The sequence below is a fragment of the Stigmatopora nigra genome, chromosome 2, assembly GCF_051989575.1.
Source record: "Stigmatopora nigra isolate UIUO_SnigA chromosome 2, RoL_Snig_1.1, whole genome shotgun sequence".
In the NCBI taxonomy this organism is placed as follows: domain Eukaryota; kingdom Metazoa; phylum Chordata; class Actinopteri; order Syngnathiformes; family Syngnathidae; genus Stigmatopora; species Stigmatopora nigra.
Window position 1 is genome coordinate 1,081,736 of NC_135509.1, and position 25,525 is coordinate 1,107,260.

Below are 25,525 nucleotides of genomic sequence, written 5' to 3' on the forward strand. Positions count from 1 at the left end.
TTCTTACTGTCGCGATGATTAAAACTGTTGTTGAAAGCGAAAGGAGCGGGCCGGGAGGGATAAAAAAAGAAAAGAAAAAACACTTTTTCTTTTCGAAAGGGGGGCAGTTCAAGTTCGGCGCGTGGTTCTCCTCCCGTGGGGGGGCGTTGAGAGGAAGAAGGGGAGGCGGAGGTGATGAGACGGGGGGGTCTTCTCTCTTATTGGTGGCTTGCCACGGTTACATCACGCCCCCGTCGGCCGTGACGCTCGCACGTCTTCCGGCTTCCTTCAGCCGCGTCTTCAAGTGGATCTTTTTTAGTGGCCGGGGAGGAGCGCACCGGGGCGGCAGCATCCACTCGACTGTCCCGCTCCATCCATCCATCCATCCATCTCTCCATCCATCTAGCCAGAAAGCTCATCTCCCTCACTCTCGCTCTCTCTTTTTTTTTCGCGTACTTGCCACACGTCCCTCGCTCTTTGTGCGTGAAAAGCAAAAAAGGAAGGCAGCCAAAAAAAGAGCTCCTCACATCACTCTTCTTCTCCCCCGATACTTTTTTTTCCAGGAGTATCGGTGTGGTGATTTATTCCTTTTTTTGTAGTGGTGGAGAGTGGGTTTTTCTTCTTCTTTTTTTTATTTTGAGGGGGGATCCCCTTCTTCTTCATCATCCTCCTCCTACTCGTCGTCATCATCATCTGCGGGGGTAAGTAACCTTGTCCTCGGATGGGTGGATGTAACCACCCCGTGCGGGGGGGAAAAATGAATCGCTGGGGAGTTGAAGGGTCTCTGAATGGAAGTGGTTGAGGGTCCTGGGGTAGTGAAGTTGGCTTTTTTTTAAAAGGGGGGAGTAAAGTTAGAAGTTGGTGTGGAGAAAAGTCCAAGTTGGATTTGTTGTTGTTGGAATTATTGTTTTTATCTTGTTGTTGTTTTTTTAGGGGTAAATTTAAGGGATGTGGAGGGTTTTTTGAGGCCAAAAGTGGGGAAGATTGAAATTGTGGTGTGTTCAGGAAGGTTTTTGTTGGTTGGAAAGTGAATGTGCGTATATGTGAGTGTATGGAAGTGTGTGTGTGCGTGTGTGTATAAGTGTGTGTGTGCTGTGTGTGTGTGTGTTGCAAAATAGACAGGTGCTGGCTCCCAAAAGACAGGTGCTCCAAGCTGGTGACTATTTCCAGCTCCATTGTTTAAACTGCTCGTCATCAAGTTTTTTTTCCCCTCCTTGTTGATTTTTGTTGCCCTTTTAAAAGAAGATTTATATCCTGTCATATGTACAATACCAAAAGGCCGAATGTACTTGGTCAAAATTCAATTGTGGTTATTGTTTTTCTTGATTTTGAGAAGTTGCGTTTAAAGTTGTGGGAAATTTGAGTGTTTTTTGTTCTAAAAGAAATTGGATGAAAATATTTTTTTGTGGGGGGGAATTTATGCCGTTAGTTTAAATGCTATTAGATTTTTTAAAGAGGGAAATAGTTCAGTATGCAAAAGTATGTCATTTAAATACATTAAAATAGAATTTAAAAAAAAGTTGAGTATGCTTACAAATACACCCGAATTTTCTTAATTATATTAAAATACATTTTCTAAGAGCTTCTACTTTTTTTGTCCGTCTCTCGCTTTAAGTCGCAGTTTGACCGGGGCGACCTATCCGTTTGAGCAGAATTAAGTGTCCTTGCCAGATGAAAAGGCAACCCCAACAAAACCCAAAAATAAAAGCGCATACGGCCGCCTATTTTGCTTTTGTTGCCTATAGAAGCGGCGGCGGCCACGGCGCATTGATCCGCGCGGACGGCCCGACTTTTCAAAGGCGAATATTTCCGTGGCGCGACGGCGGCGGCAGCGGTCTTAACCCGCTTTTAATGCGCCCCGTTGCAATAAATGGCGCCTATGTTCCCTCGCACGACGCAAACATGGAAATGAGGACAAGTGCTTAAGTCATTATCATAATTTTTTACGGCGCTTTGTGTGGCGTGGGAACTGGTTCAGCCCTCAAACCAAATGTGGGACCGTGGCCCGGAATGTCCGGGCCCGATTCCGAGGCCCGTTTCCCGTCGCCCCGATTTACGGAGAGCGTCTTTGGTTCTGCGAGTGACTCTAATCGGCGTTTTTCTGCCGTCCCCTTTCAGGAGACGCGTGCGTTTTGGCGGGACATGGCCCAATAGCTGCAACCCGTGATGCCGGACCATGACAGCGAGTCCCTCCTGAACAGACAGACCAAGCGACGACGCGTGGACATCGGCGTGAAGAGGACCGTGGGCGGCCCCGCCTCCTCCGCAGCAGCCACAGCCACTAGCGATAGCATCGCCCGCGCCAAAGCAGCCATTTTTAGCGCCATGAACTCCCTGAGCGCTCACGCTCACCACGGCTCGGACGCCGACCCCAGCGAACACTCGCACGGGGGTCCCGGCGTGGTCTCGGGCGGCGACGGCGAGTCCAAATCCAACGTCTTGCGGAAACTCCTGAAACGGGCCAACTCCTACGAGGACGCCATGATGCCCTTTCCGGGCACTACCATCATCTCGCAGTTGCTCAAGAGCAACTTGGCCAAAAACGTCGGCGGGTTGGACCGGGGGGAGCGCGGCGAGAGGGCGGACCACGGCTTCCCGGGCTCGGGGTTGTCCAACGCCAGCTCCGACGCCCCCCAGGAGGACGCCTGCAGCAATTCCTCCCGAGAGAGCAGCCCTCAGGAGTGCCTGTCGCCCTTCGGCCGGCCCCCCGGCCCGGGGGCCTTCGAGGTGGAGCGCCTTAACGACGAACACCTGCGGGCCAAACGGGCTCGGGTAGAGAACATCATCCGCGGGATGAGCCACTCCCCCAGCGTACTGGTGCCGCCGTCTTCGCGGCACGAGCTGGACATGGACGGGGAGCGGGAATTGGAGCTGGAGTGTCCGCCTCCGCGGTCCCAGCATCGGGGCTCCGGCGGAGGCCCCGGTAGCCCCAGGGCGGGAGAAATCTGTGGGGGAGCCGTCGGTAGCGGCGGTGGCGGCGGTAGGGAAAACAAGCGTAAACAGCGTCTGCCGCAACAGCAGCAACAGAGTTTCACCCAGCTGGCGTGCCAGAGGAAGGAACAGAAGCAAGAAGAACGCCGACAATTGAAACTCCAGCTGGAGGACATGCAGAAGCAACTGCGCCAGCTACAGGAGAAATTCTTCCAGATCTACGACTCCACCGACGACTCGGAGCACAACGACGCCGGCAACCTGTCCGAGGACAGTCCGCCCAGGTCGGACGCCGGGGCCGACGAGCCTGGCGCCGAAGACCCGCGCTCTGACAACGAGTTATCCGAGCTGGACCCAGCCCGCTTCCTAGACCGGGCCCGGGCTCTTCTTCAACAACAAGCCCTGCTGGAAGAGAACGAGAAGCCCAGGCGGGACGGGTCAACCCGCGTCAAGGCCCCAAGCGGGACCCCCAGCTCCCTCCACGCCGAGGGTAAACAACTCGCCGAGACGCTCAAGCAAGAACTAAATTCCGCCATGACGCAGGTCGTGGACACGGTGGTCAAGGTGTTTGCCAAGCCTCCGCGGCCCACCCCCCAGCAGGCCTTCCCCCCACTCTCCCTACCCGCCGAGAGGTTCTCGGCAACGGCGGTCAACGGGGACCCCAACCCCAACTTCCACACGGCCAACCCGAGGCTGCAGTGCTTTGGCGACGTGATCATTCCCAACCCCCTGGACTCCTTCGCGGGGCTCCCCGGGCTCCCCGGCGCCGTCAACGACCAAACGGAGGCCCTACCGCTGGTGGTCCGGAAGACGGCGGCCGAGCACCACCACCATCACCATCACCAGCACCACCCGCACCACCAGCACCACCAGTCCTCGGCGGTGGGCGCCCACGGGGGTCACCACCACCCCTCCCTGCACCCGTCCTCCCTCTCGGCCTCTATGGGGTTCAGCCCCCCATCCTTCCGCCACCCGTTCCCCTTGCCGTTGATGGGTTACCCCTTCCAGAGCCCCCTGGGGCCCCCCACGGGGAGCTACCCGGGTAAGGAGCGCTCCTCGCCCGACTCCATGGACCTGTCCCGCGAGACCACGAGCCTGAGGACCAAGATGTCATCCGGGCACCACATGGGCCACCACCACCACCACCACCGTTCCTGTTCGCCAGCCCACCCGGGCAGCACGGCGGAAGGACTGTCCCTGTCCCTGATCAAATCCGAATGCGGCGACCTTCAAGACATGTCCGACATCTCGCCTTACTCGGGCGGCAACGTATCCTTTCCAAAACGGGCTAGAGTGCGGGTGAATCACATTTATTTTTACCTATACTACCTTCTCCTTTCCTTCCTAGCGCTCTAAAACCTGTCTCATCTCGTAACGCACTGGTGTCCAAGTGGCGGCCCGGGGGCCAAATCTGGTCCGCCGAATCATTTTGTGCGGCCCGAAAAAGTAAATCAATTTTCTGTTTTAGGATCAAATTAAAATGTATAGATGTATATTAAATGTCCTAAATTCCCCTTTAAAATCAATAATTGTAATTTTTAATACATTTTTTCTATGTTTTTAGGTCAAAAATCATTTTGTAAAATCTACAAATATATTTAAAAAAATCTAAAATAAACATTATTTTAAATGTATAAAAACCGGAATATTCAAGGCTTTTAATCCATTTATAAAAAATAAAAATCGAAATATTATATGTAAAATGGTCCGGCCCACAAATTGACCAACCCGTTTCTGACAACCTTATCGTAACACTTACCCCCCACATTTTCCCCACCCAACGTACCCCAACTCCAACGGGACCCCCCCCCCCCTCCCCTGGAGACCTTAGCCTAATAGCCCCAAAGTCCCTCCTCTTTCTTCTCCGTAAAGCTCCTTATCCCCCGCGCTATTAACCTCATGAAATTTTGATGGCCGCCCTGGATGATCCTCCGCAAGTCATTAGCGTCCGCGCGGAAACGACTCCCCCGGTTTACCTGCCGCCCATCTTTATTCAAGGCCTGATTTTTGCGGGTCGCCCCGGGTCGGCCCAAGGACTCGTATTTAAGATTTCGTACAAAAAAAACCCAACCCTTGTCATATCTTCTTTAGTTTTTTATTTCATTTGGTAAAGATCTGTCAACAGCCCGGGGGGCCCTCGGGCTGTTGCTTGGCAGCCAATTTTTTTTTGTTTGTTTTCACCCCCCCCCACGCACGCATAGGCCCCTCCCCCTGCAGCTCGCCTGCCTTTTCTTTTGAAGCGGACGTTAACAGGTGTTTGCGGCGAGCTGTTTATCTTTCATTACCTCGCCTCGTCTTGTCTTCTGACCCGAGGCTGAACGCTTTCCAGAGATCCCTACGTAATCCTTTTGCTTTCGCCGGCTCCCGATGGAGGGATGAAAAAAAAAAGAAGGGAGGCGGAGGGAGGGAGGGAGGCGAAGGAGGCGTCGAGTAACGGAGGGGAAGTGGGAAACAATCAAACAACAAGCGGAGAGGGCCAGATGCTGAAGCTTTTCATGCTGCCTTTTATACGTTCTGGCCAATCGTACTTTTTTTTATCATCGATCGAGTACGGGTTTTGCAAATCCCCGCTTTATGGCTCCGCCCCAATTAACGAATCACCCCAGACTTGGTTTTCCGAGCCTCGGAGGTCGGCGACAGCTTGTCGGACATTTTTTTTTTTGCGAGTTCGCCGCCGTCCGGCGCCCTTCGCCGACCAGATGGCTTTTCGCTCGTTTGTCCGGGGTCCAGCTCGGAAACCTTGTCGTCCCTACACCTGGAACAAGGGGGAGGGGCTACTATTTCGCAAATGCCCCCCTTCCCCTATGGCAGGGGGTGCATATTCTGGGAGCGGCGATTTCTGGTTCGGGCGGCGTCCCGGCAAATGGCGAAAGCCAGCTGGTGCGAGTGGCGCCATTGTGGCAAAAAAAAATAATAGCCGGGCACGCCACCCTCAAGTCCAATCGCAATTCCATTTGCAAGCTGTGAGGGAATTGCGGATCATTTCTTAACGCTTGCGGCGTTTGTTGGGGTTGGTTTGGGGGGGGGGGGGGGACAGCGGTAGAAACCGACGATGCTACGGAGGCAATTTCCTAATGAATCCGAAACGGGATGTCGGTGGAAAGCATCCCACCTCGTCTCATTGAAAAAGAGCCCCGTCTGAGGGTCCATTGTATCCGCCCACTTCGGAGCAGATGGCGTGGTGCGGGGAGCAAAGTGCTGCTCTTTTGGCCGGGCCCGATGGGGGGAACAGCAGCCTGCCAGTGTGCCGGCCGGTGGGAGGGGGGTACCTCGGCCCCACCCACCCACCCCTCGCTTACTGAATGGGACAAAGTAGGCAGCATCTTTGAAGGAGCCAAGCGGCGGTGGCGCTTCCGCGTTTGTTGGCTGCGCCACGTCACCCCGGGGCCAAGGGCAATCCGATCTCGCAGCTGATGCCTGCTCGCTACAGCTGGACACTTGACTGGTTTTAACCAGCGCCGAGTCCGCGGCACTCTCGTAAAATAGCAGATTTTCTGGCATATTAGCCATATCCGCGTATAAGCCGTACCTTTGAAATGGTTGAATTTCAAAGATTCTTTAAATCTTAAAAAAAATCAGGCCATTTCTAGATTGGCTGCACGTAGACAATTTTCAAAAAGAAGTCACATGATCAGTGCAACTAGGAAGTGTGTCCACTCGGGGGAAAAACCTGGTTTTGGGATTCAATGACCTCAGAGTTGGCCATCTCTAGTCCAGAACGCCTATCCACCCCATCTTTCCGCATCCTTATCCCTCAGATAGATGCGATTGGACACATTATAGGGGGCGCTAATTCACCGTGGAAATGGCTGGGACCATTCGGGGGCGCAGATGTGTTGCGGTCCCCCCACGGTTTGGCTCGGTCCAAAGCCCGGGAGCCCCTCTTCCACGTCTGCTCCGCCTTCTCCTGCGAGGCTTTGGCAGAGAAGTTGAGGGTGCCGGCGAGGGGGGTGTTGTAAGGGGGCGGGGCAGAGGGAGGAGGGGTTTGTCATTGTAGATTGGAACAGTATCAGTCTCGGAAACAATCGTTATCCCCTCTTTGCCGTTGGCCCCCGGGGGGATCCGTCGGGAAGACCTCCGTTTCGCGGTGGTCCGCCTGACGGTAACAAGGCATTTGATGGCTCCGCCCCAATCTCGTTTGCCGGCCCGTTAAGACGGCCGACGTCGGGGGGTGTCGTATCGCGGCTTGGCGTGCGAGGCGGCCAAGCCATTAGATTTTCTTGCCCATGGCTGGCGTTAACTGCCGTCTTTGTCTGTGATATGCAAATGGATCCGTCACCCCCTCCCAGCCGGTGACGGTGGTGGTGGCCCTTCTTCCTCTTTTAGGTTGGAGGTTAGAAGGCGGAGAAGGCGCTGGCTCACTTGTTTTGACTGTGAAATGAGCCTCCTTATGTAAAGAAGGCATCAGCTGCAGGGCCGGGTGGCGTTTTATTAGCCGTGACCGCCTCGCAGACGGGACGGACAATGCTAGATGCCGGGAAATGTCGGGAAAATCTGGAACGGGAGCTTGGCTCGGGTTTGAGAAAGTCTTGACTGGGGGTTAAAGATAGGTTAGGCTAGGTTTTGGGGGGTTGTTTGAGGGTTCAAGTTGGGTATACGGGATCAGAAATGGTTCCAGCCATGTTGGGTACTCTTTACTTTAAGCCTGAATGGTAACATTTCCACTAGAATCATGTTCTTCAATCCTCGGGAGGGGGGTCCACTGATGTCTTACGACTCATCGCACAATAAACACAACAAGTCCGAACTATGTACTTCATACATACTGCCGGAATACTTTTTGGTTAACAGTTATGACAATGTAAATTTGTACAGTACAATTTTAAGAGTTCTAGACCATACGCATTGATGATATCATTTAATCCGGGAGATTAAGTCATGGTATTTAAAGATCAAATGAAAAACATTTGTTCCTTAACTGGAGGCATTTCCAGATACAGGAGGGTCTCTCCCCCAATCATCTGAAGAAGGCCAAGCTGATGTTCTTCTACACTCGCTACCCGAGTTCCAACATGCTGAAAATGTTCTTCTCTGACGTCAAGGTGAGTCCCTAAACTTTGTTTCTCTATTTAAAACCAATCTATTACCGTCACACCTGCTTTTAAGAAAGGGGAAGTTTTAAAAAGGGTTTTCGGTTAAAGCTAACAATGCCCGTCATTCTCCCAACTAGGGCCCTTCCCTTAAACCTTTACTTGCGTTTTTTTTATGCAAATAGACGAGGAAGTCGGAGGTGTTTCCGAGTTTTAGACTATGGAGATAGTGGAGCGGTTATCTGAAGCGGTTTCTAAGCCGCGTTGGAACCACAACAACAACAACAACAACAAAAAGACAATGCCAGGCTAAACACTCTGACAGATCCAGGCCATCTTATTCAAATCAGAAGATAAAGCTTCCCCTTTTTCCGATCCCGGTCACGTGATGGCCACCCGGGCGGAAAAAAGAGGGCCGCGGGTTCCCGGGTTTCGGCACCTGTCCGGGCGGAATGACATCGGGAAAGACGAAAAGGGGGACGGCTTTTGTTCCAATGACTTGGGATCACAAGGCCGACCCCGCCCGACAGAGCCCCCGAAACAGGGTCAAGATCGTTAAGAGGATTACGAGTCAGGTCGGTTTGTTTTTGTTTGTCCCTGGAAGACAATGGACGCCGTGCTTGGAGTTTGTAGACATGTATGGGAATTAAACCGGCTATCTAATGAGATTCTTGCAAGTGGCTGTTCTCACACAACAAGTCTTTAAGGCTAATCAGGTCTACGCTAATCAGTGCGAGGAGGGGGGGGTGGGGCTTAATGAACGTGGGAAGTGGGGCGGTCCCAGACCCCGCGGGACGCCGGCCCCGCCCCCTTTATGTCCTCCCCAGGCTGACTTTCTCTGACTTTGCCGGCGTCTGGCAATGTTTTGACAGATGTGTCAAAAGCGCTATTGTTTGGACGGAGTATCACGCTGGCTAGCTTTAAGACTTTGCATTTTGATTGGCCGGTTATTAACCAGAGGTGATTAATCGGAGTAGATGAGCGCACGGATTAGGCAGAAGATGGCGACGTCTTTTGCGAGTATTCTGGAGAAAAGTGATGGTAATTTGAAGCGTAAAAGACGAAAAAAATGCTACAGAAAAGTCTTAAAATTTAAATTTTTGGAACTATATTTTTTGTCAACTGCTTTGGCTCCGCCCACTACCCCAAAAAAACCCCAACACAAGATGACGAAACCCCCAAAAATGAATTACAACTAGCATAGTAGCGCTATTCTCTTTCAGTCAACACATACTAGCTAGCTAGCTAGCTAACACAGATCTGAAAAGGTAAACATGATCCATTCTGGTTGTGACATCACAACCAGAATAGCCCCAAAAAAGCTTAGTGGGCAAATTCTTTCTTTAAAATTGATTGAAAAAGACGGCGTTCTGGTATTCAGATTATTTTGCTGATGAGGAGACGAGAAAGAAAGGAAAAGAAAAGAAAGAAAAGAAAAGCCAACGACTGGATTTGAGTCACGGCCGCTAACAAAAGGCCGCTTTCCAGGGCCGCTTTTTTTGTGTTCTCTCGGCCAATGGGCGGACGGAGATTATCTCCCACAATTCACCCCTGCGAAAACAGGAAACGTTAGAAAGCCCCGATGACTGTGAAGGGGCTTACGAGAGAGCGAGAGAATGAGAGGGCGAAAAGAGAGAGAGAGAGAGAGGCCCAGACGGGCTTGTGTGTCTTTCTGATGGCGTTCTCGATGTCGCTTAGCGCGCTGAGGTCATCTGTGGCGACCATTGTTGGACGCTGCACTCGCTCGTGCGCCTCACGTGACGCCCCCCAAAAACAAGAGGATAAGAACTATTGTCGGATTGTCATTTTAGAGACCAACTTTTGTTTAAATCCTCTTAACGAAAAATAGCGAGATTTTCGTAGTTCAATATTTTTGTCGTTGTTATATTTTCTTTAGAAGGGGAAGCTGGAAATCTAAATTTTGTCTTTAGTTACGGGGAAAGATTATTTTTCTAAATTATTTAATATCGTTTAAATTAAAAAAAAACGATTCAAATTATTTTTTTAATTCAATAATCTGCTTTATTTTGACGTTTTTTAGTTTAATAATTTATTTTCTATTTGAGGAAAGTGTATTTTTTAAAATTATTCCATTTCTTTTAAATTATCAAAAAATATTCAAACAATTTAGAAAAAAATGTATTTTATTTTGACTTTTTTCTTTTTTGTTTAATTTGATCTATAAAATTTTATATATACAATTATATACATACACTATACATTCCCTCATTTCTATTTACATTTGCCCTCCCTATAAACACTTATAGCCATTTTTTTCCGTTCCTATTTAACTTTTAAGCAAAGTCCTTGCATCCCACATCTAAACCATCCACCCCATTCCCTGTCAAATCCACCCGCGTCTCGGCAAAGAGTGAATTACCGCTTTCCCCCGTCGAGCCGCTTTGAAAACGGGACGCGGCGGCCATCGCTCACGGCGAGACCTTTCTTGTCAACAACTGACGGATCGACGTCTCACTTTATGACGGACCAACTGTAACCAAACGCACCCCCAAAAATGCAAAACCTCCGCCATAAAACATGCCTGGTCCTTCCGGAAAGTTCCCCCTTGTTACAACCCGCATTTTTCAATCAAAAACGAAGACGCTAGCTGTCCCTTTCTGCTCATAACAAGACTTTTTGGAAGTAAGGAGCTCAAAGAAGCAGATCTTAATGGGACTTGGCAGGGGTCACGCGAGCTGCAACCTATACGGGTGTGTAGTTTGCGTGGGTGACTGCGTGGGTGTGTGTGTGTGTGTGGGGCTGGTGGCTAAGAGGCAGATGAGCCAGAGTGTGTTTCTCACACTCACACTCAAGAGCCTGTGAAAGGTCAACGCTTAATGCTAACAGCAGCAGATAGAAGCTACACACACACACACACATACACGTACACACACACCCGTGAACACACACCCGCACATTTAGAAGAGAACATACTCGAGTAGTTCCTTTACTCAAAGCTGTATTTGGACTAAGCTGAGGGGATCTAGTTTCGGAAAGCAGAAATAAATGGGGAAAAAAGGATAAACTATGATATAATAATAAAGGTTTTCGCATTTTAGACCATTTTTTGACCATTTTAGATATAATATTTCGATTTTTTATATAAATGGATTAAAAGAACTGGATTAAAAGCACTGAATAGTTTTTTTATGGATCTAAAATAATGTTAATTTGAGCTTTTTTTAAATATATTTTTAGATTTTACAATTTTTGAACTAAAAACACAAAACAAAATGGATTTTAAAATGACAATGATTGATTTTGAAATCATTTCAATTTGATCCTAAAACAGAAAGTCATCATTTACTTTTTCGGGCCGCACAAAATGATGCGGCGGGCCAGATTTGGCCCCCGGACCGCCACTTTGACACCAACCTGTCATCGATGGGGTTAAGGGGAAAAAATTGAAAAATCCAAAATTGCAATTTTAGTATCAAATTATTTTTTTTAACTTTTTCTGCCACCCTGCCACTTTAAAAAGGCCATTGTGGCCACTCTGCTTAAGCGCCCCCTTCCAACCCAGCGAATATTTGCAAGTGTCAGTGGTTTGTTTGTTTGACTCGGCGGCGTTGGCGGCGGCGTCCGTGTCACGACCCCAAGCCGGCCTGCTGACTGCTCACGTTCCGAACCCCCCGCCGCCATTGTGCGATGGCGCTGACCCGCCCGCCGCGCTTTCTGCTCGCCGTGCACTTTAGGAGCGCCACCCTCGCCCCAAAACTAAGTCGCCCGCTCGTGGGGCGCCTCCAGGCCCCCCCCTCGTCGGTCATACATGTCAATATTACAAGATAAAATAGTCATAAAATGCGAAAAAATCATAGTACCACAAGATTAAAATACCACATACTTTAACATACTACCCTATAATTAACATTACACCACCAAACTTTGTCTACATCTGGACTTCGGAGACTTCGTCTTTTCGCGCCCGAACGCCAAAATGTGTCGAGTCCATCTTATCTAAGCGCCTGTCTTTTTTAGCCAAGTGTGTTTTCACAACAATAAAACCCCCCCTTAAAAAAATGGTACCCTCCGAAGCCCTTAATAGGTTTACTCGGGCCTATTGAATGGGGATCAGATAGCGGCGGTCTTGGCCAAGGCTTATGGTGGCGCAACCGCCCCCCCCCCCCCCCTATTGCCCCCCCCCCCCACCCCCTCGCTCTTTTTCTTCTCCTTTCTTCCTGCCCGGGAGGTTTTTGGGAGAGGGGAGGAGAATCGGGGTGTAATTGGCGAACGGGGTTAAGTACTTGTTTGAGCCCCCCGCGGGTCGGGGCGCTTCAGATGATGACTTAATCGTTTTTCTGCTCAATTATGCCTTCGCCCGGCGAACCCTCGCCGACGTCCGCTGGCCTACCCCTTATGGGGGAAGAAGGGGGGGGGCGGGATGGCGGTCTTTTTTTTCCCACCGGGGAAGACTGACGCGCTAGCTTGTCTCTTGTCTTGCTTAAATGTCTCTATTAGCTCGGGTGAATTTTTTTATTTCTTTTTTTTGCTCCTCGGTACCTCTCACATGGGGGGGGCTTTTATCGTCTGAGAGGAGACACGATAGGTCGCCAAGAGAGATGAAAAACGTAAAAACAGATGCATTATACGGACTATAAGGCGCATTTTTGATGAAAATTATTGACAGCTTGTTTTTTTAAAGGTTTAGTTATACCTAAATGACTGTGAATATGTTAGCATTATTAGCATAGTTTGTCTGTGGCTCGCAATTTTTACAATTATTTACAAAATAATATGATACGCAAAAACATGACAATTTCCAAGTGATTCTTGGCAGGGGATAAAGAATCTATACTTTGTTTTTTTGTTGTCCAGTTTAACCGTTGCATCACCTCGCAGCTGATCAAATGGTTCAGCAACTTCCGCGAGTTCTACTACATCCAAATGGAGAAGTTTGCCCGGCAGGCCATCAACGACGGCGCCGCCGGCGTGGAGGACCTCAGCGTCGGACGCGATTGCGAGCTCTTCCGAGCCCTCAACATGCACTACAACAAGGCCAACGACTTTGAGGTAAGCCTCCATTTTTTGGGACTTTTTGGACATATATACGCCAAATCATGCCACTCGCAACAGGACGTGCCTCCCTAAAAGATAAACATCACTCTATAAAATCTGAACCAAAATGGAGAAACGGACACGCCTGGCTGCCATTTTTTTTTGTTTACGAGACCTACGTAAAGAACTCGAATGAGGAAGAAGAGTGGAACTAGCGACTCGACCGCGAGGCTGACTTTCTTCCCCATCTTTTGTTTGAGACGCGGCCCACTTCCCCGTTTTCACTCCCGCGTCTTCCAGTTTTTCTCGCCGTGAACTTCACCTTTTTGGCCGGCGCGTACGCTTCTCCTTTCAAGCTCCGCCTCCAACGAACGACCCCCCTCTACGGCGCCCCCGCTGGTTTTTGTTGTCGCCGCATTTCCCGGCGGCGTCCCTCCCGTTCACCTCGTCCGTCCGTCCCTTGGACCGGACCGAGCGTGCTGGCAAAGCATTTCTCCGCCGTCTATGTGTCACTTTCAAAGGGGGCGGGGTTAGCTCGCTATCAAGGTTAAGCGTCCTACTGTTTTAGCTAGGGGGGGGGAGATGGATAGATAGGGGTGAGAGCTGAGAGACAAAAGAAAGAGCATTGGAGGGAGGGAGTCGGGGGAGAGTGGAGGTGGGTTTTTTTTTTGGGGGGGGGGGGGGGGGGGTGGGGGGTGACGTAGTGGATACAAGTGCCCTTGCGAGAGAGCGTTGGGAGTTTTTGCAGCGAGTGCTCGTTTCTCTCTCTCGCCCGCGTTATTCGTCCGTCGGGGACGCGCAAACGCTTTCCATCTTTGGGCCTCCGAGGGGAGGCTTTTTGAAAGGTCCAAGAGGGAGGGAGAGAGAGAGGGAGGGAGGGAGGCTGGCACAAGCACTTGGGCGGGTGGGATTGTGCGGGTGACGTCCCAGCGTGGTGGAAATTGGAGGAGGCTTTGGTTGGTGAATGGACCGCTTACGTGTGGGTACTTTGTGGGCGATGGTGGAGGGGTAAGGGTGGCCATCTGTTTGGTGTGGTAGGTTCCTGTTCAAGGGGATGGGAGTTGGATCCAAAATGGACGACTTATGGGTTTTATTTGGGGGATTGGTCGCAAGGGGGTGAAAATATTCTGTACTGGTAATGTCAACTAGTTTAACGCAAGTATTGGGAGACTTTGATGTTACAAATTTTGGTAAACAAATGTTAAAAACTGCTGAAAACTGCTGAAAACTGCTGTAAACTGCTGTAAACTGCTGTAAACTGCAGAAAACTACCGAAAAATGCTCATAACTAGTGTCTATGAAAGCTATCCCCATTAAATCCATTATAAAAAACATGCATCACATTGCCACAAACTGCTGAAAACTGCTGAAAAACGCCAAAAAATGCTCTAAAACAACCTTTGAAACACAAAGACAACCTCAAGTACTATCAAACTAACCATCTTCCCCTATTAAATCCACTAAAAAACACGCCTCACATCCCCGTACAACTCAAAAACCAACCAAAAAGCGGAACATCTTTCCCCCATTTGCATACATAAATGTTAACATTTGCAAGAAAGCGCGACGACAGGTGACTACATCGTTTGTACGCGTCCAAAGAGGGCGCCGTTTTTGCATATTAAGGGTTTTTTAACGCTCAGGTGTTGGAATTTTTTTATTATTTTTTTGCCCAGCCATGCAAATTCCGGCGAGAGAACCTCGCCATCTTTTGCGTGGCCTTTTGTTGCGCGTGGGTGTTGTTTATGTGTTTTTTTCCGCCACGAGCGTGGGTTTTGTGTGGGACTACGTTTTTGTGTGTTGTTAGCAACGCCGCATCTTATGCTCTTAAGTGTGTTTTTTTCTTACCTGTGAGTCAGAGAGGAAACGTAGAGATGGATGGCGATGACTGGATGTTTGGATTGGGATGCCCTTCGGGTTGTTTTTTCCATTTTTTGTTGGTTTTCCATTTTTTTCGGGTGGACGGCTCCCCCTTTTCTTCTCCTTCTGTTTCACCCCACTTGAAACGGGAGCCTACGCAAATTCAAACACAAACACAAGCAAGTTCAGTTTTGTTGTCATCGTTTGAGGCGGAAAAAAGCGGGTTGAAACCTGGTCTGTTTATACCAGAAAACAAATATTAAATATACTTTTGGATTTGGTGATCAATTAGTGTGTTTTAACAGGGAGTAAAATTAAAAGAAACATGAATCAGGGGGAAAAAGCCACAAAATATGAGAGCCGAATGCAGCTCGAGAGCCACATCTTCATATATTGCAATATTATACAACATTTTTTACTTTTTCATTTGGAATTGACATTAAACTTGTTAACAATACATCAAGTGGTACTAAAAAGTAGTATACAAGAGTTTTTTTTTAAGTTAAATGGACTCTTAATAATTAGATATTAATTTTGCATTTATTTGGTATTATTTTTGCTAATGGGATTAGTGGAGTGATTTTTATGAACAGTTTTTGTGCCTTGAGGTGACTTTTTACAGTGTTTTTTGTAGTATAAACTACTACGAGTATGTATTATTGTATTTTATTGACAGTACATTTGAACCCCCTGAAGCTTTCCACCATCCGATACCTTTCTGACCCCCTGTTATTTTTTTTTAACTGACTCAGATAGCGTTTATGATGACATTGACGCGCTGTGTAATGATGGGATGGCCTGGCGGAGTGCACCCCATCAAAGTCTCATCCACCTTGGTGGCGTCTTTGGAATGAATATGTCCTCTGTTTCACTATTGGACACATACACACACACATTCTCTCACACACACACTGTCTCACACACACACTTTCATACGTCCACTTTGCCTTTCTTGTTTGATGCTAATGTGCTCTGTCAGTGTGTTGGCCTAATACGCTCCTCCCCATCTTCCCTCCCAGCTTGTCTTTTGTGGCGATTGTTTCCTCTTCTCCTTTCATATCCATCCGTCCATCCGTCCATCCGTCCTCTTCCTTCCGTCCTTCTCTCCGCTTTCAATTCTTTCATCCCCCCCTCCCTCCCTCCCCATCCTACTCTCGCACCCCCCCCCCCCCCTTCTCGCCATCTCCTCCTATTAGGAAAGTTTTAATGGCATAATTGTCACATTCCTTCTGGCACAATGAACACTAGGCGCTAATTAAAAGAGCTCGCCGTTAATTACCTCCTCCCCGCTCCTCCCCTTTCTTGTGGGCCGTCTCGTCGGCCGCGTCCGTCGCCGCCGCCATCAAAGCGCGGCCCTCCGACGACGACGGCGCTTTCAAGCTAGCCGCCCCCCCCCCTCCTTTTCCGTCGCGTTTGAACCCCCCAATGACAACACACATCATCTTTCATGAGACGGAAATGTGCGTGTGTATGTGTGTGTACGTGTGTGTGTGTGACCTGGTAATGGCTAGGAGGGGCTGAATGGGGGGGAGTGGGGGGTCCGATAAAAAGACAGTTTTATGATGGCTCTGGGAAACTCTCAAATTTCCGTGGCTTGGTGCGGGCCAACTTTCCTCAATCGTACACGCAATACACACAAAAGTGTGTGTGTGTGTGTGTGTGTGTGTGTGTGTTGTTTAAAAGAGGAAGCGACTATGATCTGTTTGAGACAGGGCGATACCGGCAAAAGTGGTGAGACGCAGACAGGTTTCCACTTTCACTCCTTCCTCTTTTGTCCACCTTTTGAGAAAAGTTGAGGGAGGTGGGGGTGTTATTTATTTTTGATTTTTTTTTGGGTGATGTGGGATTGTTTTTTAGGACTGTAAGTCGTGGAGATGTGTTTAAAAGTTGTATAGGAGGGTCATTTGGGGGGGGGGGATAAAGATATGAGGAAGTAGGAGTTAAATAGGGAGTACAAATATATATATATATATATATATATATATATATATATATATATATATATATATATATATATATATATATATATATATATATATATATATATATATATATATATATATATATATAAAATATTATATTATAATATGAAATATTCATTCATCAAGTATATACACATATATATACATATATCTCTTGAGGTACACTGTCACAAAATGCAGGTTTTCATACAGCAAAACTAGAGCACAATACTAGTGTGACACAAGTGCAATCAGTGGATCGCCATCAGATGCGTCTCGCAGCCCAACCCCCGCTGGTTCAACTCTGTCAGCTCGGTCGGTCGGTCGGTGGCGGACAGTTTGGGTCAAAAGCTTCCCCCCACCCCCACCTCCCACAGCGACCCAACCCCCGCCGATTCAATTTTTTCACCTATGTATATGTCCTGGATGGATTGGAAAACAAAAAACAGCCAGTTCAACACTTGTTTTTTTTTGGACCTATTTCAAATGTTGGCCACCAAAGTGCAGCTTTTTGACTCATTTAAGAGCGCCTTGATGAATGATTATTTCATATTATAATATAATATTTTATATGATGAATGAATATTTCATATTATAATATATTTTATATTCATACATCAAGGCGCTCTTAAATGAGTCAAAAAGCTGCACTTTGGTGGCCAACATTTGAAATAGGTCCAAAAAAACTGTTGAACTATCTGTTTTTTGTTTTCCAATCCACCCAGGACATATACATAGGTGACAAAATTGAATCGGCGGGGGTTGGGTCGCTGTGGATGGTGGGGAGGAGGAGGGGAAGCTTTTGACCCAAACTGTCCGGCACCGACCGACCGACCGAGCTGACAGAGTTGAACCAGCGGGGGTTGGGCTGCGAGACGCGGCTGACGACGATCCACTGATTGCACTTGTGTCACACTAGTATTGCGCTCTAGTTTTGCTCTGTATGAAAACCTACATTTTATGGAATACAATGTACCTCAAGAGATATATATGTATATATATATGTGTATATACTTGATGAATGAATATTTCATATTATAATATAATATATATATATATATATATATGAATATTTCATATTATAATATAATGTTTTCTATATATATATAAAATATTATATTCTAATATGAAATATTCATTCATCAAGGCTGCACTTTGGTGGCCAACGTTTGAAATAGGTCCAAAAAAAATTGCTGTTTTTTGTTTTCCAATCCATCCAGGACATATACATAGGTGAAAAAATTGAATCGGCGGGGGTTGGGTCGCTGTGGGAGGTGGGGGTGGGGGGAAGCTTTTGACCCAAACTGTCCGCCACCGACCGACCGAGCTGACAGAGTTGAACCAGCGGGGGTTGGGCTGCGAGACACATCTGACGGCGATCCACTGATTGCACTTGTGTCACACTAGTATTGCGCTCTAGTTTTGCTCTTGAAAAAAAACCTACATTTTATGGAATAGTGTACCTCAAGAGATATATATGTATATATATGTGTATATACTTGATGAATGAATATTTCATATTAGAATATAATATATTATATATAATATTTTATATATATATATATATATACATATATATACATATACATATATATACATATACATATACATATATATACATATATATACATATACATATACATATATATACATATACATATACATACATATACATATACATATATATACATATACATATACAAAGGTCATGCTAACATTTGCGATTACACTTCGTAAGGTCAAAGGTCAGCAAGGCCACCTCCACTATTCAAGTCATTCCCTTCCAAAGACAACAATGGATACAAATTGTCAAATTTGATTGCCATTGACGTCGTTTGACGTCCAACGTGTTTGTAGCATTTTGTGGGCCAACTTCCCGCACCTGTCCCCCGTCCCCCGTCCCCCGTTTCCATCCATTACGGGCCAGTCGAGAGCAGATGCCGTCTGTCCAACGGCCGTGCCCCGCTGCATTGTACACTTCAGCTCTCAAGGCCGGGGTGCGCGCAAAAAGGGGCGTGTGCCTTTGACCCCACTTTGACCTCGGAGAATGGCGGGTCAAAAGGTCGCGGGGGAGGACGGAAAGACGTATCGATGCTAACATATATAGCCATATATAGCATCGTGTAGCGCTCGGGAAGACAACAAAAAAAGGAATAAAACCTTGGGAGATGAATAAGAAAGCGCTATAGATTTAAGTACACAGCTTCCCAAAATAAAAGCAATTCAATATGCCGCCGGCATATGCGTTTCGGAATGTATATATATATATATACTTTAAATGCGGCTAACGCGTCCCCCGTGGGCGATGGCTCATCTTGGGAAAGGGGCGGGAGACAAAAAAAAATGGAAATATGGGTGGGAAAATAAGGGGATTATTAGTCATGATGGTTTGGGAGTTCAATTATTTTGAAAGGGTTAGCGAGCTATGTGGAGTTGATAGAGAGTGAGTTATAAAGATTTTTGATTGGGAGATAGTTGGACCTTGAGTGAAAATAACAAAATTAAAAAAATCTGCATTATTTTATTGTTTTAAATGTAAATGAATTACAATTTTTGAACATTCTGGAAAAATTAAACAAACAAATTATTAATGATTTATTAACTGAAATTGCAGCAAGACTTGTTAGAATTAGCATCCTATTTTAATAGATTAGATTTAAAAAGGGAAATTATTCCTACATTTTTAATTCAAATTCCTTCATGAAAAATAAAAATATATATTTAATTTATTTTCCCCTACTCTGCCTTTGAATTATTTTATTTTGTGGCCTCAAAGAATAGCGAAGAACGGCATCATCTGCTATTCGCCCAATAGCCTGGGGCAAAAACGGGGTACCCCTAGCCCCTCCACTCGAGGGGTCCTGACAGCTCTTTTCTCCACCGCGGGGTGTCCCACCCCATGTGTGTGTGTTTTTGTGTGTACACAAATCCCCATATATTTGCCTATGTAGCGGCTAACGGCTAACCAACACACCCACCATCCCTCCTGCCATCCTTCCTTGGTCACCTTTCTGTGTGACACAGCTGCTGATTATGTCATTATTTCTGAAGCACCCCCCCCCCCCCAAACTCCGCCCCCAGACTAATGAAGCGTAGCGAAGGGCCCGATGCCAAAATGACCAGGGCGTCCATCCGAGCTGCAGATGTGTCCAATGTGTCCAAGTCGTCCCCCCCCCCCTTTACTTTCCTTTCCTTTCCTTGATTGCATGCATGATTCCTCTTTTCTTTCCTGGTCCTCCTCCAATCTTGTTCCTCCCCTGGCCTGCCATCATTTATTGTTTCTACCCCGACACCCCCGCGGGCCGGCCCCCCCCCAGGACCGCCCTTCTTCTATTCTTCCTCCAAGTCCCTCTCCTCCTCTCCAGATGTCCTCTTCCCATCTTCCAGACTCCCTAGTTCCTTTCTCCCCTTGGCTTGCTGACCTCTAGGGACACCCCCCCCCCCCCACCCCCCTCGACTCGGTGACTCCGCCTCTTATTTCAGGCGCATGTCATTAAGTCTTTGACTCTTTAATTATTAGACACCAGACTCAATGAGTCCAAATGGATCTATGGCCGTCAATGGCGAATCATATTGATACAGATATTGACCATGTGGTTAGCCTAAAGGTCAAAAGGTCAGTTATTTGGTCAATAGCATGTCTAATTATTGTCAAAAATTAGTTAGAAAAATAAGTTAAAACGAGGTGCTAATGTTATAATAATAAAGTATTTCAGTGAGTAGAGTGAGGACTGAAAATGGGGAGGCGGAGCTTTGACCACCTTGAGAGCGGGCGGCTAAGGTGACATCGGCGAAGAGGCTATCGCTCGCCGTCCGTGTTTGCTCAGCTTTAAGGCCCCTTTCCTGTCCCGAGACTTTCCGTCGAGGAACCTCGACAGAATCTTACGACGGGAAAATGTGGCAATCTTAGCGTCCAAACAAGGACTTTCGTTTGGACTCTTATCGGCCATGGCGGGGGCCAAAAAGATGGCGGGCGGGAGGGGGGGGTTTGTTTGTCCGAAAGTGACAACGCGGGCCAAGGACTTATCGAGGCCTTTGTAGATTATTGATCGGAATAGATATGGCGGGCAGAAGGGCGCTGTGGGAGAGACGGGAACTTCTGTTTTGACTCAAGGACGGAGGGACGGTGGGACGGGACGGGGACAAATTAAAAGAGCAAAGTTTAGGAATGAACCCGAGTGTTGGTGTTCCATCCTTCAAGGCTAGGCAAACGCGGCCTTATCTTCCAGGGTCTCGTCTTGTTTGGCCAACCTTGTGTAAATAGGAGGCGCAATACATCTCCCCCCCAGTGGGCGGACTGTTGCCAAAAAAAAGCTGGGGGGGGGGGGGCGGACACGTTGGTTTGGGGCAAACAAACAGGGCAGCCTGAGTCACCCTGGATTTCTCAGGCGCTGGTAACAGTAGCCTCATTCTCAAGGCCCCGGGGCCCCCTTTTTTTTTTGGAAAACATTTGTCTAAGCGGTCTTAAGACGGGGGTCGACGCCGCCGGCGCCGCCAACGCCGCCAGCTCCCCGGCAGCTCCCCGGCAGCTCCCCGGCAAGCCGTCCCATTGTCCGCCGTCATATTTTATGATCTCATCAAAAAGCAGGAAATCCGATTCCCCCTCTCTGAAAAAGAGCTTATCCTTGTGTCTCAAAGCGACCTGTCATGAGGGAGGGGGGCTAAGGGGGGGGGGGGGTCCAGTCAACGGGAGTGATTAACGCACGGCCTATTCTATCGTCCACCTGACCCGTCTTTCTCCTACATTATTATTTTTTGTTTACTAGCAGTAGGAAAAGTACTGGTAAAAGTAGCAATAGTAATAGTAGTAGTAAAAGTAGTAGTAGTGGTAATAGTAGTATAAGTAGTGGTAGTAGTAGTAACAGTAGTACAAGTAGTATTAGCAGTAGTAACAGCAGTAGTAGTACAAGTAGTAAAAGTAGTCATAGTAGTAAAAATAGTAGTAGTGGGAGGAGTAAAAGTAGTCATAGTAGTAAAAGTAGTCATAGTAGTAAAAGTAGCAGTAGTATTTGTAGTAAAGGTAGCAGTAGTATTTGTAGTACAAGTAGCAGTAGTATTTGTAGTAAAGGTAGCAGTAGTATTTGTAGTACAAGTAGCAGTAGTATTTGTAGTAAAAGTAGCAGTAGTATATGTAGTAAAGGTAGCAGTAGTATTTGTCGTACAAGTAGCAGTAGTATTTGTAGTAAAAGTAGCAGTAGTATTTGTAGTACAAGTAGCAGTAGTATTTGTAGTAAAATTAGCAGTAGTATTTGTAGTAAAAGTAGCAGTAGTATTTGTAGTCAAAATGGTCGAATGGTCAAATTGGTTAGATTGGGCTACTACTTCAGTGATCAGTGACCTATTATTCATGATCGCTAATCGATCAGAATTGGGGCGGGGGGGGGGGGTGGACAAATACGCGCATGGACATCTTGGACTTGGACGGCGGACGTCCGTCGTAGCGCTCGGCTTGGCAAAAGTGACATGTTTGCCGTTCGCATTTCTTACTTTGTAATCTGATAAGATGAACTTTTCAAGGGCAGACCGCCACCAAAAATACTTTGGACGGCGAGCACGAGGACAAAAGAGGGACTTTGTACCTGCTTTAAAAACCCTGATTTCTACATGTCTGTTTTGGGAACAAAACTTGTTCAAAATCCCTTTGAAATATGGATGAAGAAGGATTGTGGGCCACGCCATTGGCCCCATTTTGCGGACGGCGCGGCCAATCAGCGGCCGCGCCGGATAATCCCCCACAATGCTTTTGGAACAAAGGCCCAACAGCTGACCCAAGAGAGAGTGGGGGGGGGGGGGGGGGGTGACGGAAGGGGGGTCGCCAAGAAGCTTGCAAACAAACGGTGAAGGGGGGGTTAAATGGGTGCATGGGGGGGGGTTTATTTGGGGAAAGTTTAGGTTGGTCTGGTTATATTTTAAAATATGATCAAATTGAAGGGATAAAATGTAGGTTGATAGAACTCAAATTTAACCCAAAAAATGACTATTGAAAACGCTACTTTTTGATTTATTTTATTAATTGTTTTAGAAGACTAAAGGACATTTTTTAAAGTATTTTTTTCCTTTCATGTATTAAAAATTAAGCATATTTTTTCAGTTTTTTTAGATTTTGATTTATTCATTTTTTTAATTACATAAAATGTAAATTGCATCATTTTTGACCAAATTGACCTTTTGACCTTTCCTAACTATTACCAAAACAAACGCATTACTGCCCTTACAAAAGCCTAACATTTTTTTTATAGTGAACTACCAAAATGTCACGGGGTCCTCCGAGTCTTCGCCACGGTCCCCTAGCTAAGCCCCGCCTCCCCCCCCCCCCCCCACTCCACGCCACGCCACAAGCTCCCTTAGTCAAGAGGATCTAAAATACCAATACCCTTTTCTCCTTGACATTGCATTCTCCTCACAGTCAGCATTTTGCCGTCCTTTTATAGTCAAAACGTCAGGAGAAATTCCAGGCGGGAATATTCCGGCTAATGCGCGCGGGGGGGTGTCGGTCGTTCGTGGTCACAAAAAAAAATAATACTAAAAAAATACGAAGACATGGCTTTGGGAGGGGCTTCTTATTCAAAAGTCGCGCAGCGAGCTAACGGGCGTGCTAGCCTCCATTCATCAACTAGGGGGGGAGGGTTATGTCGTCCCGTGTGTGTTTATGTGCGAACAGCCATGACGGCTAAAGTGTGCGTTTCAATGGCCACTAACCTTGCCGTGTCCCGATAGTACTGATGAGTATCTGCAGGACACTTTGGGGGGGTCGGGGTGCTAGCTTGATATGGTATTGTGTTGAAAAGTAGTACACAAATGGCACTCAAGTACAGATACTTGAGTAAAAATAGATGAGTAGGAAGGGGCTCTTGAGAATGCTTTTGGTCTTGCTTGAGATGTTTGGGGGGGGGGTTTAGGAGGTTAGGATTTGAAGAAAATAGATTTTTTTTGGGGGGGGTTTTGATACTTCAAGGGGAAATGATTCAAATGGGGAATTGTGAGTAATAGTGGGAGAGATATGAGCCGGTGGAATAGGCTGTTTTGTGTGGTGTTGGGAGCTTGTAATGCTAGTTCTAGTGAGGTAGCATGTGTGGTTTTATGGTTTTATCGTGTAATTTAATGTTAAAATTGGGCAAGTTTCTAGTTTAGGGTGTCTTATTGTAAATTTGATCCTAAAACAGAAAGTCAGGAGTCATGATTGACTTTCTCGGACCGCACAAAATGATGTGGCGGACCAGATTTGGCCCGCGGGCCGCACCTTTGACACCCGGAATTTTGATTTTTTTTTGGGGCGGCCTCAGCACTATTGGAGCGGGTGACCCCTGAAGGCCGGCGCGTAGGGAGGGAGGGAGGGGCATTTTTTGGGAGGAAGGAGATGGAGCCAAAGTGTGGCTGGCTGGGGGGTGGGGGGGGCATTGGTGTGCGCAATATGTCGCCTCTATCGCCGTACAGGATGTGTCATCTCCTTGGCACAAGGAGGTGCGGCCGCGTGTGACAGCGTGTTGGCTGGCGGGGAGGTGTCACCGAGCCTTGCCAGGACTGGTGTGGCTGAGGGGTCCTGTCAGGGACGCTAAAATGGGGGGGCCAGGGCCGGGGCCAGGGACCCGAAAAAATAGACGTCCAACTTGGACTGGCCGTGAGAAAATGGACAAAAAGTGTCTTTTCTCAGGGGGGAAATCTCCTCCATTCACTTTTGAGGAAGTCTTAAGATTTATGTTTTTATGCTATGCCCAGATCATATCAGCATATTTGTCAAAAAGATGAAATATGACCCTGAGAGTTTACTCCTTTTGGCTAATAATGCATTGGAAGACTTTTATTGATCGGAAATAACAGAGATGTCGGGATTAATTCCCTCTAGTGGAGACGATATGAATTGTTTTGACTTTGTGGGTATTTTTTTTTTTTGATTGGCAGGTCCCCGACCGCTTCCTGGAAGTGGCGGAAATCACGCTGCGAGAGTTTTTCAACGCCATCGTGGCGGGTAAGGACGTGGACCCTTCGTGGAAGAAGGCCATCTACAAAGTCATCTGCAAGCTGGATAGCGAAGTTCCCGACATTTTCAAGTCGCCCAACTGCCTCCAGGAGCTTCTACACGAGTAAAAAACAAACAAAAAACAAACAAAAAAATACCCATTCCGCCTTTTTCCCCCCTTCGCTTTCCTTCCACTCTTCCTTATTCTTCTTCTTATTATTTTTTTTAAATTTCGTGAACGTATGAAAGTGATGACGTAGCATTCCCCATTTGACTTTTCCGCAAAAACCAACAAAAAAAAATAATCTAACGCTTGTTCTTGCTTTTCCTTTCCAATGAACTGACTGATTTTTTTTTGGGAGCTCCTTTTTCCTTTTTTCCCGTGTGGCATTGAACGCAACATTTCCGCATAGATTCCCAATCACGGTAGAAATGGAGGGGACCCTTTTTGGATGAACTGACCCCCCAGATAAGGGGGCCCCCCTTTTAAAAACCGTACGGCACAAAGACTATTTGGGAGCTCAGGCCGGACTTGAGCGAGTCTGGACTGGTTCCGAATAGATGCTGACCTTTGACCCTGTTTTGAAGTGTGTTTTCCCCCCCATAAGTAGGGCATCGTGTCTATCGGGTGTACATTATTATTATTATTATTATTTTTGGATTATTTCTGTTGTGTATGATGATTTTATTGTCACCACCGCTTGCTAAAGGTTGCCACTTGAACTTTTGTTTGTCCCCTCTAAAAAAAATTAATAAATTATTCCTATTAAGAGTATGAAAACGGAGTTTAGATGCTGGGAAATTCTCATTTT

General features: G+C 47.2%; 2 protein-coding genes across 5 annotated transcripts in view; one reads left to right on the forward strand and one right to left on the reverse strand.

Annotated features, from left to right (window-relative positions):
* Positions 1 to 25,525, reverse strand: part of LOC144189624 (uncharacterized) — a 77,167-nt gene that overhangs the window by 39,582 nt on the left and 12,060 nt on the right. For 2 of the 4 annotated variants that reach the window (XR_013324961.1, XM_077710776.1), the window contains exon 4: positions 14,784 to 14,948. The gene's annotated coding sequence lies outside the window, so the exon portion shown is untranslated. Of the gene's footprint in view, positions 1 to 7; positions 1,212 to 2,331; positions 2,701 to 14,783; positions 14,949 to 25,525 lie in introns of those variants that run through there. The other 2 variants (XM_077710774.1, XM_077710778.1) reach the window with 2 other exon arrangements.
* LOC144189513 (prospero homeobox protein 1-like) lies at positions 174 to 25,498 on the forward strand. Its single transcript, XM_077710765.1, has 5 exons — positions 174 to 680; positions 2,098 to 4,179; positions 7,845 to 7,952; positions 12,756 to 12,950; positions 24,656 to 25,498. The coding sequence occupies exons 2-5, from the start codon at positions 2,146 to 2,148 to the stop codon at positions 24,839 to 24,841; spliced, it is 2,523 nt and encodes an 840-aa protein (XP_077566891.1). The 5' UTR covers positions 174 to 680; positions 2,098 to 2,145; the 3' UTR covers positions 24,842 to 25,498.